Here is a 17334-nt window from a genome sequence, read left to right on the forward strand (position 1 = left end):
ATTTATGAGGAAAAACAATGTTACAGACGCGACCGGCACTAAAAGACTGCTTTAAAACTTTCAGTTGTTGCCTTTAAGAAGTAAAAGCAGACAATAGACTGTAATACAACTGTAATACAAGCCTCACTGAACATGTAAAGAGTAAAATATTACTGAAAATTGATTAGTAATGCCTTACACTACTGCGTTACAGCAAAAAGTAATATGTTACTGTAATGTATTACTTTTGTAATGCGTTACTCCCAACACTGGTAATTAACCAATCATTAATACCATTGATCAGCTCAGTATATTTGTCTATGCCTCTTGTAGGTATGACAGGTTGAGTGTCTCTAATATTTTCTCTGACTCTTGGTTCGAATTAGTTTTACCATCTTAATATTTCTGTACATCTCAAATGGGAAGACATGTCCACTGGTGTTGAGTCTTGACACTGAGCACACCTGTGCGATGCAATCACGGAGGCGTGTTAGGATCTAGTGGCTTTATAAAAGCATGTCTAAGTGTGGTGGTGTCATTCTCCTCCTACGTGTGTTCATGTTCTGGGGGGAGTAAAGGTCTCTGTCGGCTTCCTCTCACTTTTCCCTGGTGAGTTTCCTGATTAATTGCTCTTTCTCACAGTCACTATTCACAGTCTAAATATGTAATTGTAATTAGGGATGTGTGGCAAGAACAGTTAGCATAAAGCCCACTATAGAGTAAGAATTTCATCTCAGAGGTAAGACAAGTATTGTTTTATTTATTTATTTATTTATTTATTTTTTGTAATTTTGTCGGAATTTATTATGTTTATTCATGCTCTTACCACATTTGTATTTCAGGTGTGGCCTGAGAGCATTAGCTGCTGTTTCCTATGCCGGTTTCATACAGAACTTTAACAGTCCAGTCCATGTGGCTGACTGTTTCATGAAAAGGGTTTGACATCATCTTTTGTGTTTTTACTTTATTTTCCTGAGTAGTGAAGTAACCTAGGTGGCATTGTCGGGCTTTCTTAATACTTTTAGCCAAAGGTTACATATGTATGCTCAATCTTAAATTTAAACATCAAATTTAATTAAGTGACATTTAAACCTTGGCTTTTGACGTGGAAACGTTTGAAATATCTGTCAATAAAATTCTTCACTTTCCTGCATTCATCAACACAGAATGAACAATCATCAGACTAGCACAAAAAAATATGAACCACAAAGTAGTTCAGACATTATTACTATTGTAGTTCAGCAGAATATAATTACTATATCAAAGACAAATTTGATTATAAAGAAACAATTCCATTACTTGGAATAAAATAAAAGTGTAATGTAAACTCGTTTAATTTCAGCTAAAGTTAAAAGAGCACCATTTCTCATTTTCATTTAGTTCAAGTTGATGTACAAAAGTAACTAAAACTGAAATAAACAATAAAAATCTATATGGGCATATTTAAAAAAAAAAAAGACAAAAACAGATACTAAAATTACTAAAACTAACTCAACTTAAAATGAAAACAGAAAATATAAAAATAAAAATATTTAAAAATATTTCTAAAAAAAAAAAAAAATCATAGTATCAATCAATGAAACTAAATTAACACTAATAAAAAGTCAACTTGTACCTGCTCATAGAACTTGTTGTGGGCCACGTAGTACTGGGAGTCAAAGGACTCTTCAGTGACCAGGACATGCTGCTTTTCTCCAATCTGTAGGACAATACAGAGAAACACACATGAACAGGTTAAAGCGCTTCTGAAAAACACAAACAGACTAGCATGCGGCTTCTTAAAGAGGTCTGCGTGTTTGTAATGGTGATGAAGAGCTGTCAAAAACAAGAATTTAAAATCGTCTTGCAGACCTGACATCAAACACAAGTGTTTATTAGCTTGTAAAAGATGACATTCATACATTGTGCATATGAATTTAACCCGATGCATGAGACAAACAAGACCATCATTCATTCGCATCATTATTATGTGCTAATTGGACACAATAAAAGAGGCTGCAGCACATAAGAGATGGATGTGTCTGGTCTGTGACTATTGTAAGCTGTACGCTGATATTATCTTATGATGGAAAATATCTCCTTCCATTCACACTGTCACAAAGCAACTGTGCATGTATTTAATGGTTTTCAAGAAGTCTTTGTGCGTGACCATGGGTTTACTAATCACAGTAGTTAATTTAATCCACAGACAGACATTTGGGAGAATAACACAAATCCAAACACACGCTTTTAGAGGAAGCACAAACGTGTGTGAATTGTGTGCGAGGCCTGCTATGCCTTCAGATAGAAACAGATGGGAAGGTTGCTCTCGAACGATGGGCAGAGAGACGCTTTATGAAATCCAGATTGCCCTCTTTCTATTTAGATGTAGCATCTGGCCTTTTCAAATCACAACTAACTTAATCTGCTTTGCAGAGCCTATTGGCCTGTGAAAGGGGCCCTCGTTGTTTGGGACCCCTCGGCCGACTGCAGGAACAAGAGACGCAGAGCTGCTTATGTCAAAATCGCTTGTTGAACTCTTGTGCTGATGAAAATGTTCTGCTTATGCAGTTGATAAATCACACACACACAACAATCTACAACAAAAGAGAGAGCTTTGGTCAAAACTAAGTGAATATTTAATTACTAATTTCATAAAAAGTACATCAATAGTGGAAAAAGTTAGTAAAATATAGCCTACATTTGCACAAAAACTTTCAGATGCCATCTTCATTTTTTTAGGTCAAATGTCACAAAATCAAATGCATGGGATTATGGGATCACAGCTAATGATGGAAACATCTATGCTGCCTTCAAAAATCTGTCAGATAAAAGGATCTCAGTTGATGGAAAGTGACCCCATCATTGAATTCATACACATCTTGTGTTTTTGCTTTGTGTTTGTGTTTGTTTATGCTTATTGATAAAGCTTTCAATAGACAGCATCCAATGCGGCATCCAGTGCGTCAGGCGTTAAAAGTTATACTGGGCTGGTTGAGACCGAGAGGCAATGCGTTTTCATGAATAGAATAGGATTATCCAAGTTCCCTCAAAGAGTGTGTAGGAGTTTCTCTTACAGCCTGAGGTGACAAGGAACACATCTTGTTAATGTTCAAAACTGCCTGACAGGCAGAGCGATCACAGACAAGCCTCCTCGGGCTTGTCTAAAGTAATACACACACACAAAAAAAAAAAAAAAAAAAAAAAAAAAGCTGCTCACCACCATGTTCTACTATGGGCAAATTAGCCAGATGAGAACCTGCTTCCTTAGCAACAAGCTGTGATTTATGCATGCACATTTAAAGCGGTCAGCACACTGCACAGGTGCAGTTCATCGAAAAATTAACAGTCTATCCTCAACCTTGTGTCATTCACATCCTAGTATTTTCCTCTTGGAACACAAAGGGAGGAATTATCTTCATTCTTTTTTTCAATTTAATCACAGTCCAATTCATAGTGACCAAAGTCTCTCGAGCTACAAAAAGGTATACCATAACAGTATCCATTTAATATTTTGGTTACACGTTATTTTAAAGGAGTAGTTCACTTTTGAAAAAAACTTTTGCTGATAATTTACTCACCCACATGTCATCCAAGATGTCCATGTCATTCTTTCTTCAGTCAAAAAGAAATTAAGGTTTTTGATGAAAACATTCCTGCATTTTTCTCCATATAATGCACTTCAGTGGGAACCAAACGGTTCAAGGTCCAAAAGACACTTTCAGTACAGACTGCAAACTGTTCAAAGGGCTTTAAATGATTCCAGACGATGAATAAGGGTCTTATCAAGCAAAACGATCGCTTATTTAATAAATAAATAATAAAGTTTAAGTTTTATAAGCTCAAATGCTCACCTTGCTCTGTTCTGTGACGCACGTTTTTGACTCTCCCGTTCAAACTCGTTCATCAAAATGAACGAATCTTTTTCCGAGTCATTTGGTTCATTCAATGAACGAAGCGAACAAATTGACTGGGAAAAATTTTTTTGTTCATTTTGTGGACTACTTTGATAATTTCTTTATTTCCTTTCTGGACAAGGACAGTATGCCGTGAATACAGTTTTAATGGAGGAACAGAAAACTCTCAGACTAAACCCAAAATATCTTAAACTGTGTTCCAAAGAACGGAGGTCTTACTGACTTGGAACGACATGAGGGTGAGTCATTAATGACATCATTTTCACTTTTGGGTGAACTAACCCTTTAAGTATTGAGTAATATTAATTAACAACATGTACTTACCATAGGGTTACGATTTGGTTAAGGGTTAAATGCATGGAATTATGCATAATTTACTGTTGCTACTATGGTAAGTACAAGTACATGTAACATAGAGTGTTGTGTAACAAGGACACTGTAAAATAAAGTGTTACCAATATTTTTTATATGATGGACAGACAGAAATGGACGTTGTTATTCACCGAAGACCAGCTTTAAGCATTCTTCTCAGCTCGAGTCGGAAGGACAGACTATGATTTCAGTCTTTATGAAGTTTTTAACAGCAAGGTCGGACCAAAGCCCTTAAGCATTTGTCTAATGATGAATTCGGTGAGGGGTGAGATGCACATCACCGTACTGACACATCAGAGGATAACAGAGACCAGAAGTGCTGCCATGCCTGATGATGGCTGAATCCTGTTTTATTAAAGCACAGGATGAGAAGGAGAGGAAATTACGTTGTGGAATCTCTTCTTCAGTGCTGTCATGAAAGAAAACAAATAGAGCTGAGCTGGATTTGAATCAAAAGAGAATAATAATTACGCAGGGCTTTACATGTGACGTGAGAGGATTCACATCAGATGCAGACGAGCCTTTCAGGAGATAAAGACTAGCTGACTCTCTGGTGAGCTTCACGTCTTCAAACGCTCCAGTATTCCATAGGTTAAGCTCAAAGATTTCTTCAGGGAACATGAATCTCTTTAGTTTGTCAGGAATCACACACTGTTAGACAACAGACGACGCAGTGTGTCAGGATTAAGATGATGATCATGCTTTAATTGATAATTAATCAATCCAAACAACAATCGGAATGAATTAAACTCAAGCGTTTAGGGTGTGAGACAAGTTCTTTCAGCAGAATGAAAAGCTTTGTCTGTTTCCTTACTGCATAAATGTTCCTCATAATTTGGGTGAAATGAACTTTCTCTGAACGTCATTATTGTATCTCTGTATGTTCAGTGCAATCAGAACACATTTTTTCACATAGTTTTTCTATAACGTGATAATTTGCTTCACACATCAAATGTCACTCAAACTCAGCAAAAGCTGATAATAGTTTCAGGCAAACCGCCCCCACACCGACTCAACTGAAACATTTTCATTCGTGCAGGATAACATCCAGCAGAACGAACACATTCAGAACACAGATGGCATTCAACGAACCACAGCGACACTTAAAGACACATGAAACTCACACCGCACTCCAAAATCTAATTGCGGCCCTGAAACTTAGTGTCTGCTGTTACCGTGACGACCCACTGGGACTTAATGAAGACCATCACGTTGGATTATGAAGAGTTGAAAAGAAACAAGGACAAAAGAGTACACGATGAAGTAATTAAAAAAGAGAAACTCATGTTGAACATCGCAAATGAGAGAAAAACATCACTGGTACATGTGGTATTTTTACATTTAATTTAAATGAGGGTGTGCAGGAGAAAACACACGCACGCACACACACCAGTGAGAGCGAGGTGAACTGCAGCAGAGCTCTACTGGCATATCATGATCAGCTTGTCTCATTAACAATCACATAAACACTGGAACTTTACACATTCATTCTTTACTTCATCCTTAAAGGGATACTCCACCGTTTTTTTTCATATTAAAATATGTTATTCCGTTAACTAAGACGAGTTGATACATACCTCTCTCGTCTCAGTGCGTGCACTAAATCGCTCTGGGGCGTGAGACACTTTGATAGAAAACACCTCCATGTTTTCCCTATTTAAATACAGTTACACGAGTAGTGTAACTCGACCAAGAATGGTGACACAAAATAAAAAGTTGCACTTTTCTAAGCATGTAAAGTGGATAACTGTAATGTATGGCGAAATTCCATAGCAAGTGCTTGAGACTCGGCGTTTCGATCCTAATGAATAAACTGGGCTAGTTAAGTGCTATTAAGTGTCTCGATTTAGTGCACGCACTGAGACGAGAGAGGTATGCATCAACTCATCTTAGTTAAGGGCATAACAGTTTAATATGAAAGAACGGTGGTGTATCCCTTTAATTAGTTAATTAATATTGTAATTCATTTATTTTTCTTAAGTGTTGACCATTACTTTCTTGGTTATTTGCACTTTGACATTTTTATATTCTTTATTGTTTTTCAATAAAATTAACTAATAATATTCTAATTGTTAATATAATATGTCTACTCCATTTGCATTATTATTATTTCAACTTACAAATGAGGAAGCGTTTTTAAGGAGGCAATAACACGAGAAGTGCTTGAAATGCAAATTTTTATAAATTGCCTTGTCTAGTGCAAGGTACATAATAGATATGAGATATATAATACATAGTTAAAGCGTAGACTGCACAATAGACTGTAGTTAAATACGGCGGAAAATATAAGTTTCAGCCATTTCTTGAATATTGTCTTGGATTCTGCTGTCCAGATAGCAATAAGAAGATCATTCCACAAATACTTCTTGTAATGGACATAACAAATATAAAACATTAACACAGAACATGCGTCACATGCATTTATCATCTTATACAGCATCAAACACACCTCGTCAAAAAATAATTCAGATTCTGACATCTCAGCTTTAAAATCAAGCTTTACTAATATCAGGCTATTGCTACACACACACACACACACACACACACATAATGGTTTGTATACTGTACAAACTGTATATTCTATCCCCTTATGCTGCCCCTGCCCCTAAACCTACCCATCACATGAAATATTCTGCATTTTTACATTTTCAAAAAATATTACTTTATTATGATTTATACACTGTTTTCCTCATGCATGGGGGCCGCTGGCTGGTCCCCAAAATGTAGGTGATTTTCAGGTTTTACTATAATTGCGGGGACATTTGGTCCACACAATGTAATATAAACATGAACACACACACACACGTCAAAATTTAGCAAGAAAAAAAAAATAATTTCATTACTTGCTCAGAATCACAGTTGCACTGTAATGAAGCCACACAAATGATGTGATGGTGAACAATGTCTCTAATCACTGATGTTCCTCATATTATTCTAACTAATACAAACCTGCACAAACCTGCACTAGCTGAAAGTGATTTATAGTTCAAATCAAAATCAGCAAGTCAGATTACAGCCACATGGGGAAGTGAATAAAGCTTCATTAGTGTTTGTGAGTGAGTCATGGCACCATGTTCAGCTGAGAGACACAATGAAGTCTAAATGAGAAGGACTTTGCACTTGGTTTCAAGTGTTTCAGTTATTTCAGCAGGACACATTTGTGTTCCAGTGGCACAGACGATACTACGGTGGCCGAGAGATGCAAAACAAATCACAATTATAAAAACAAAAAAACAAGTCAGAAAACACAACGACAATTCAGAAAACAAAATAACAATTCAGAAAACACAACAACAAATCTGAAAACAAATTAACAAATCAGAAAACACAAAAACAAATCTGAAAACAAATTAACAAGTCAGAAAACACAACGACAAATCTGAAAACAAATTAACAAGTCAGAAAACACAACGACAAGTCAGACAAAACGGAAAAGGTAGGTATATGTGGCGAATGGAATACTGATCGCTGATTGGACGAGACATCTGTCAATCAAGACATACAGGCAGAAGAAAGATCGATTCGCGTGTGCATGTGTAAATATTAGCTGTATCGTCTAGGCTAGGGCTATTCAATTGGCGGCCCGCCAATCATCTCCATGCGGCCCGAGAGCACTCCAACCTCCCACTCCTATTTTCTGGTGGTGCGGCTAAATTTGGTTTGATATGCGCGTGGCCGCAGTGGCGCGTGCAGCTGTATACGCGCTGTGTGTGTACCACGAGCGCTCCGACTGACCTGAGAAAAACGTTTTCAGTCCGAATATTTCAGCAGTTAATATGTGTGTCCCGTATTTCTGTCGACTGAACCAGCGATATTAATCATTCGTTGGTTCGATTCCTATCTCCTTTTCACGAATTGGCCAAACGCGCGTGCATAACAGTAGGAAACGATTCAGATTCGTTCGGACCGTTCTGTCACTGAATCATCTGAAGCGGTTTCTCGGTCAGTAAGAACAAATAGAGAACAAAATAGCGCTGGTTTCAGTTGTTTCACTAGTTTACTTTGAACTAGGCAGCGCGGTCCAGTGGATAACCGAACGCAAGCTTAAAGGAGTTGCGTTTACTAATTAGTGATAGGAAGATTTTAATTTGAAAAGTTTTGTTCTCTATAATATCACTAAATTAGCCGGCTAAATAGACAGCTAATATTTACACATACACATGCGAATCAATCTTTCTTCTGCCGCAGGCGCAGTCTGCTGTACTTTCTATATGTCTTGATTGACAGATGTCTCGTCCAATCAGCGATCAGTATTCCATTCGCCACATATACCTACCTTTTCCGTTTTGTCTGACTTGTCGTTGTGTTTTCTGACTTGTTAATTTGTTTTCAGATTTGTTTTTGTGTTTTCTGATTTGTTAATTTGTTTTCAGATTTGTTGTTGTGTTTTCTGAATTGTTATTTTGTTTTCTGAATTGTCGTTGTGTTTTCTGACTTGTTTTTTTGTTTTCATAATTGTGATTTGTTTTGCACCTCTCGGCCACCGTACGATACAGACCACCAGACAGACTGAACGTTCTGAAGAGCTCCTGTGTGTTACACTACATGAATCAGTGCATGTGCGTATTATCATGTTCTGCGTTCTGTTCTGTGTTTTGTCGCACTGGACTCCCTTTACCAGATTACAAAGGAGATCGCTCGACTCATACGGCTCCAGTGTGTCAATTTGAGGAGCTCCATGATTCATACAGCTCATCTCAATCTGAGGAGCTCCATCATCTAAACCATCACATCTACCACCTCATGGACAGAGTAATTTATGAATGAGTAAAGAACACCTATCTGACCTTTAAAACACATGACCATTGTAGTTTTCCATCATCAGATGAGGTGATGCTGTGTCTGATGTGACAGCGACATGCACAATGTATACACAAACATACTGTTCTTAATACTAAATGGAATAGTCAGGTTAAACATCTCCTTTTGTGTTACGGACAATTCTTTCAAGGAGAAACCAAGGGAGTTGATTACTGTAAGGCAGTATTAATCTTTACCTGTCTGTATGTGTGTTTGTGATGCCTGATTGTGTGTTAGTAAATGAGTGTCAGAAGGAGGTGATGCCTGATTGCTTCATCAGCCATGTCTGTGTGCTGATTGCGTCCAGCAGTTATATATAAGAATATATATAACAGCTTTCATAATGATGCAGAAGATATGGAAATTATATCTCTAGAATATAATTGCACAAAATGCTCCCTGTATCGCTTTTCATCACAAAACACATACAATCAGCATTCACCTTGAGCTAATGATAGCTTCTTGCTAGAAAAACCAAGTGGTAATTTCAGGCCTGTTTGTCTGACTGAACCTGTCAAAATCTTACAGCCATTCACACACACTGTAAATGTTAATTTCATAAGAAGTTTTTGCCTTTTATTTTGGCCTGCTATTACAGTTTCCAGTTATTATTTGTGATCGCTGATGATTCAGTAACTGCATGTATCACTAACTACATTACATGTCGATAAAGCATGTAAAATGCTGCTCATAGACACTCACTGTCACTGCGCTTGTGAACTGAACTTCACATGTGCCTCATGTGATCCGTCTTAATGCATCAGTCATTCATTTGTGTATGCGAATCACTGATGCCACTTTTTAGAGCTTTTTTAGAGCTTTCGAGCATGTGAAAACAGTGTAAAAGTCTAAAGCGCACCTCTCAGAACTAGAACACTCGCCATGTTGGATTGTGACATGAGGTCAGAGACGAAAAACATTTGCTTTCTTGAGGTCATAAGACAAGAGATTCCTTCATCATTACAAGAGGAGAAAAGATGACAGCTGAAATGCTGCTGTCTCCTCTCTGAAATGTTCTCTCCATTCATCTCTTGCAAAGTCAGAAACTCTTCTGCGTACAAACAGATCAAGATAAGAACACTTCCTTGAAAAATAGAAAACTTCAATGAAAGCCATTCACAACTCATATCTAGACTCTTAACAGACACATTAAAGGGATACTCCACTTTTTTGGGAAGAAGAGTTAAACAGTTGAGTTTTACCGTTTTCGAATCCATTCAACCGATTTTCTGATATTTAGAAAAAATATCAGTAAACAGACAGTTTCTGGTCTCATTGACTTCCATAGTATATATTTTTTCCTACTATGGAAGTCAATGAGACCAGAAACTGTCTGGTTACTGATATTCTTCTAAATATCAGAAAATCGGCTGAATGGATTCGAAAATGTTAAAACTCAACTATTTAACTCTGAGGGACTTGTAAAATGAGCCTATTTCCAAAAAAAGTGGAGTATCCCTTTAACACCTGATTCATCATCAGTGTCTTTCACTCGTTCCTCACTTACGGTCACAGTAAGGAGTCATGCGACCTAAAGCCAGATCGCCTGAAGCACAGATCTGACAGCTACTAGTTCCAGAAAAAACTCCTGTAGGTGTAGTGTGTTTGTTCAGTGACATCTGAATATGCTGTTGTCTGGATGCCCGCATAGACTCCATGCAACAGATGCAAATGTGTGTGTGTCTTTAATGAGTCGTACCGTGGTGACCTGTGTGGGAAAACACGGATCAGACATGCACAATAATGGCAAATCGTCACTGGTGTTTGACATGTCTACCTTGTATATGTCAGTTTATGTATAAGATGTTTTTTTTTACATGTACAGCTAATCAAAAGCAGTGAAAGTGAAGCTCAAGTCATAAAATCAAACTCATTATTTACAATTTTAATTATTTATTTAATGGTTCTGGATTGCTAGCATGATGGATGGTGGGCCTCATTCATCACGCTAGCAATCCAGAACCATTAAATACATAAATAAATGAATAAAATTGTAAATAAAGTATATCAATATCTATTTGGTCTCAAACTATTCCCTACTGAGTGTTAATTTAGTGCCTAATTTAGGCTAGATTTGCAACCGTGTTACTAGTGTAACTGTCACTCAGTACTCATTTTTAAAATAAATTAATACATAAAACATTTGCATACCAGGGCAGTAATGCAAGGAATCACACAAAACAGAGAGACACTGCTCTTTTCGGTTAGTTATTTGAAAAATTCAGTCTGAGGATGTGAGTTTTTAAAAGTAACAATTATCCATTTACATCAGATTTAGAAGAGGATCATTAAAGAGAGTCATGTGATATGATCACTATATTATAGTATATTCATTTATTCTACTCTCCAAACATGGGTAAATCAGATTTTAAAGGTGAAGATAATAAAAAACAAATGACAAACAGTTCGGCATAAGTACTTTGAAAGATTTGGGGTCATTTGGAAGGGAAAGAAAAATCATGTCTCATCCTTAAACCACCATGGATTATTCACAGAAATGACAAGAGTTCAGGTGCTTTTTAGTAACACTAGACTTGGTTTGTTTGTGACAATCATGATATCAATGAAAGAAATTGAGACATACTCGTCTTCTTGTATGAGGCAGATCTTTGTCTGTAAAAATCAAAAGCTGTCACTTGTGGATGGAAAAAAATCTGACTGAAGTCTAAACACATTTCACCATTTTTTTTTTTTGGTGTTGTGTTGACAATCCTCCTTTGAGACTTATTTAACAGAGCTGCGAGAAACAGCTGGATGCTTGCAATCTCATTTAAGGTTTCCTCACTCCAATGCCAAGCTCACGCAACAAGACAGAAGCTCAACACCTTTTTACATATTAAATCTGTGATATATCTCTGATTAAAGCCCTGCAACAAACTAAATCCAGCACTCATTTGCCGTGTGAGAGAACATAATATCATAATAATAAATGCAGCTAATGTGTATATAAAGGCAATGGTGCCTGTGCAGAATAAGATGGAAAATGGATCAGACCCTGTGTTGAAGGAGTCAAATCGGCAAACATACACAGACAATGTAAAACTGCAAACAAACAATAAACTAAAGCAAGCGTTAGATGTCATATCACACCAAGTCACATTCATGTCCATAAACAGGAAAATAATGAATGAATGAATGAAATGAATGATGCAAACTTTATCAAACATGAGACTAATTCAAATTCATAAATTATGAAACATGTTCAATTCAGCAATAAACCCCAAATGCACAAGCCAAATGCAACAGTAACCAAGGGTTTTTTTGCGAAAAAAAAGGTGTAGCACATCAAAATGTTTTCTTATATAGCTGATGGAAATGACAATTATCTATACACTTTTTGTCGATAAAAAGGGCTTTAAAACAAATAACAACCCTATTTTATGGACAAATAAATGGTGTCATATGAATTAGCCTGTCCGCGTTGATCGAGTTAAAGCACCACTATTTTTTTGTGAATAAATACGGAATAGTAAGTTGTTGCTCCATTTTAAAAAAAATAATAAGCCTATTACCAAGCATGCCTTTCAGTCTACAATTTAATAAAACAGCACCCGTTTCTGAATATTGCTTGATGATCAAGTCTAAATAGTCTTTTTTAAAAATTAGGATCCAAAAGATACACTATAATTTGCGATATACACTCTTAGAAAAAAAAGGTTAACATCACATTTAAGGACCTTTCAAGGACTTTCCTGGTCCAATACTCTCAAATTCAAGGACTTAATGTGGGGACAATTCAAGTAAGAGCAAGGTTAAATAGTGTATGTAAGATACTTTGTTACAGTTTTCATCTGTCAAACAACTAGGCAATAAGGTTTTTTTTTTTTTGCATATATTTTTGGCCATATGACAGAGATCTGATATTCCATTTGTCGTATTTATGTTCAGCATAAAACCGAAGAACATTTGGTACATCCTAATCCTATAAAAAAAATAATGATAATAATCAAATAAATATTATATAAAATAAAAATGTGTCAAGGTCCTGGAACTGATTATGTCAACATGACAGCTCAACAATAAAACATGAGAAAACATGAGAATGAGAAGACATGTTTTTTAAGAAACGGCTGTTTACAGCGCATGTTCTCTAGAATCTGTCGCTATGAATAAAAAAAAAAAAAGATGTAAACATGCATTAACCACCAAATGAATGTCTGGGACCTGGGTCTATGTAAGCTACGGGACATATCCACTGTCTATGGACAAATCGCGTCCCGGATTGATTTGATTCGGAACGCCTCATTTTACATTTAAATAAGAGACAAAAAAAGAAAAATTCTTTGTAATCTTCTTTGGTGAGTCAAATATCTTGAAACTTGCATTTTCCAAGCATCACATTTCAGCGGTTTCAACCTATTTTTGCAATATTTAATGGTGTCTGTGAAACGTTAAAGTACCATCGTAGTACTTTTGTGCTCATATGAACGTCATGGCAACGTACAACACAAAGTGTGTTACGCGGGAAACACTTGACCAGAGAATGTCTAATATGGGACTTGACTTAAGCATTGGACTTCACGTGTAAATGCGTGCAGCTAACGTAAATCAAACGAGCTAGTGTGCATACTAGGCCATGAAGTGTTGGCGAAATAACACATTAGCGGACCGGAGAGAATAATATGGATTTTTTTTCCAGAAAACTTCTTGAACAAAATAAATTCAAGCACTTTCAAGGACCCGTATCTATGCATGTTTATTTTCAAGAACTTTCCAGGGCCTTAAAAAAAAACAAAAAATCTGATTCAAAAATTTTCAAGGATTTCAAGGACCCGTGGGAACCCTGATATATGAAGCATAGGGTTCTTTACTCAACTCCAAAGATGCTAAAAAAAGGTTCTACAATGACAAGAAAGAACCCTTTTGGACAAAGGTTCTTAATAGGCTATTATTCATTCATATACTACTGTACATTATTCTGCAACAAATTGTATTGTTTATTAATCTGTTGTAGTAACTTAATATCACATTTTAATCATGCTGATTTTTGGAGGAGAAAAACTGAAATGGCACTCTTCCTGTGATATTGATTAACTACATAAAATGACATATGTATACACTTTCTAACCCCCATGTCTTGAATTCTGTGATCATTCACATGCATTCATAAATACATTTTAGGGTCTTAATGTTTGTCAATAATATGAAATATTTAATCCGGAAAGGCCAAAACAATGATAATGAATGAACCCAAAATGTTCCATATAGAACCTTTTTCCTGGTTACAAAGAACCCTAAAGGGTTCTGTATAGAACCTGTTAGGGGTTCCAAATACATAACGCAGATAGAACCTCTTATCTGAGGTTCTCTTATCACTCTTTCTTCTAAGAGTGCACTCAAAATTATGTTGGTATGGAAACAACTGAGGACAGATTTATTTATTTATTTTATTTTTTTTTGTGCTATAAAACAAAACTTATGCAGCAACGTTTTTTTTTTTTTTTTTAGGGATGACATCATCACGCACACCCGTTTTGTTTCGGTAAAAGGCCAATTGAACACTCTTTTTTTAACGCATATCACTTTGTCAATAACAAAAAGTCAGAAATGTTTTTTAACAAAAAATCAGAAACATCTGTCAGAAATGTCCTTATGGTGCTTCTTCAGATGAAGAGCTGAATGAATCTTGGCCGGTTACTGTGCCTCAGATCACCTGCATTCAGTCGTTCAACATTAGTGTGGGTAAACACAGATCCTGGCGTCCCACACGTCTGGAGTACATCTCCACCGGCGTCCCTCTCGCCTGTCTGTCCATTAGTCTCACGCTCACACTCTTCCCTCCATCCTTTCTTTTCTCAGAGGCACACGCTGTTTGTTCTCGATGGTTTTATCCGCTCCCCTCTTCCCAAGCAGGATTAGAGGGGATGTTTCTTAAAAGAAACAAAGCGCTCTGTCTCTGGGCTTGTCATAATGCTCCATATTTCATGGCTGCTGAGGAAAACCAGTGCATGAAAGCAGATGTTTTAATGCTGTCTTTGATGGGCGACCAAACAGGATATATCAGGAGTTACACATTCACCATGGAAATGGAAAGAATTCTGCCTCTCTTTGGTCATGTGAGAGCTGCTTTCTGTCTTGATGACACGACATGACATGGCCTTCAGCACTCTGACAGACATCATCCTCGTACTGGATGATGACATCACTGTTTTCTCCAGACCTGCTTTATGGCTGAATTCGCCTTTGGCTAAGCCACGCCCTAGAATGTAGATTGACCAATCAAAGCGCAGCCAAGAACGAGCTCCCACAGAGGTTCGACAATTTTTCACAGCGCTCCATTGACTTTCAACACAGGCATCTCATATTTTTGATCTCGGCAGGCTATCACCGTCGTAGTTTTATCAGAAAATATGGTTAAACGTTGTGCTTGGGGCATTTGTAACACCGAAACGCGTTTCCCAGAGAGGTTGGAGGGGGGTGTCAGTTTTTTCCCTTCCCAAAACTGAAGACAAATCCTGACAAGTGTCGTCTTTGGATTAAACTGTATGGACGTCCTCAGTCAGCTAAACCCCGCAAAGATCAACAAGCACATCTTTTTTGCTTCTAACCTTACTGTGAAGTTATACTAGTTAGACCGTTTTATAATGTTTTAGGTTATGATTTTGGTTCTCACACCGGTTGTTGATATGCTAGCACACGCTGCTAATAAATACAACGTTATACTCGTGTAGTCCGTTTGTTTTGTAATAACGATTATAAAAGTGAATAGAGACCTACCCTAGAGCCCTGCACGGGCCTCAAATCTAGGCCCTAGCCCGGCCCTGGCCCGAGACGTCCAGGCCCTAGCCCGGTCCGTGTCCGACAGCTCATCAGAATGATCAGCCCGAGTCCGACCCGAGCCCATTATTAAAAAAAAAAAAAAAAAAAAAAAAAAAAACACCTTACACAGCCTGCCCTGTTGCAGCAGTCATTTAAACAGTTTTGTCCTCAATGGCAAAGTAGTTACCGTTTAGATTATTTTAATTTCTTTCTAAAGTTAATTAAGACAAATGTTTCTTTTTATTTATTTATTTATGACGACCAAGCACCCGACAGCGAGTTAAACATGTTTGATCCATTTATAGCCTCCCAAATCAACACTTTACTTGGCTACAATAAAATCCATAGATATAAAACAACTTAAACATATTCACAGACAGTTAACGTTAGTTTAAACGTTTGTTAAACGTTTATTGTCATTTTTGAAAAGCTGAGGCAAACTGCTCAGCTGCTCGCAACAGCGCTCGTACAATACAATTTACAATACAATACAATACAATACAGAGAATGCAATCTAAACAAATCAAATAAATTACATTAAAAACAAACATGCAGGTTATCTTACCTCAAAAATCAAGTCTTTACTACAGAACATGGCCATTCGTATTTCCAAAAGTTTCCAATAGACTCATGAAACTAAAGTCCAATCAAACAAAAAACAACAAGACAACCTCCTAAACAGTCTCTTACAGAGCATCGTGCAGAAAAAGCACCATCCACCGAGGAAAGTTTTAATCCAGTCGTACTTTTTCCAGCTGCGCTGAAGTCACGCTCACTACTTCTGCTGCTGGCGGGACACTAAACAGAGAACGAGCCGGTCGCGCGGATCGCGTTGCCGGGAAACCTGTGTGCGCGTGTGCGTGCCGTGAGCAGACTGTCAGTATATATGTCAGTATGATGGGTTATAAAACGTCTTTCTATGTTTGCTTTTCAATAGTCATCTTCTCATATTTTATTTTAAGTAATATCTAAAATAGGCTATAAAAAAGATAAACCTAAAACAGGCCCGAGGCCCGGCCCGCGTGTGAACTATGACGTTAAAATTGGCCCGAAGCCCGGCCCGAGGAGTGTAAATAAGTCGGGGCCCGTCGGGCTCGGGCTGAAATGCAGGCCTCTAACCTACCCCGCTTTGCATGGACAGTGTTGCTCCCTGATATTGTTAGTCCTAGCCTCTGTCTCGATTAGTAGGATATGTGGTGGTTAATTTTTTGACTGTGACCAATGTCGTTATGCTTTTGCCTCTACTTGGATGCCTTGTTGTTTCTTGCGTTTCACCTGTCTTGAATATAGCCTTCGAATGCATATTGCAGCCCCTTTTCCCTACTTCTATCGGACACTTTATTTGCTGCTTTATAAATGTTTGATAACATTTCAGCAGGAAGAGCTGTTACAGCATAAGCCATGTTGAAACCAGAGCCCAGATGAAGTTTGACGGATGTAGCAACAGTAACTAAGGGGGGCGGGGCTTAGCCAAAGGTGAATTGAACTCATTTTTTAATTGATGAACTTTGCACAATTATTGAAAAAA

The 17334-nt window shown here is 37.3% G+C and overlaps 1 protein-coding gene across 3 annotated transcripts in view; it reads right to left on the reverse strand.

Moving 5' to 3' along the window:
• cdkal1 (CDKAL1 threonylcarbamoyladenosine tRNA methylthiotransferase) overlaps nucleotides 1-17334 on the reverse strand; it is a 541736-nt gene that overhangs the window by 22321 nt on the left and 502081 nt on the right. For all 3 annotated transcript variants that reach the window (XM_089117457.1, XM_089117458.1, XM_089117459.1), the window contains one exon: nucleotides 1595-1678. In XM_089117457.1, coding sequence (XP_088973583.1) covers nucleotides 1595-1678 — 84 coding nt within the window. The remainder of the gene's footprint in view (nucleotides 1-1594; nucleotides 1679-17334) is intronic.

Source organism: Pimephales promelas, chromosome 12 (assembly GCF_988280905.1).
Source record: "Pimephales promelas chromosome 12, fPimPro1.hap1.1, whole genome shotgun sequence".
Taxonomy (NCBI): Eukaryota; Metazoa; Chordata; class Actinopteri; order Cypriniformes; family Leuciscidae; genus Pimephales; species Pimephales promelas.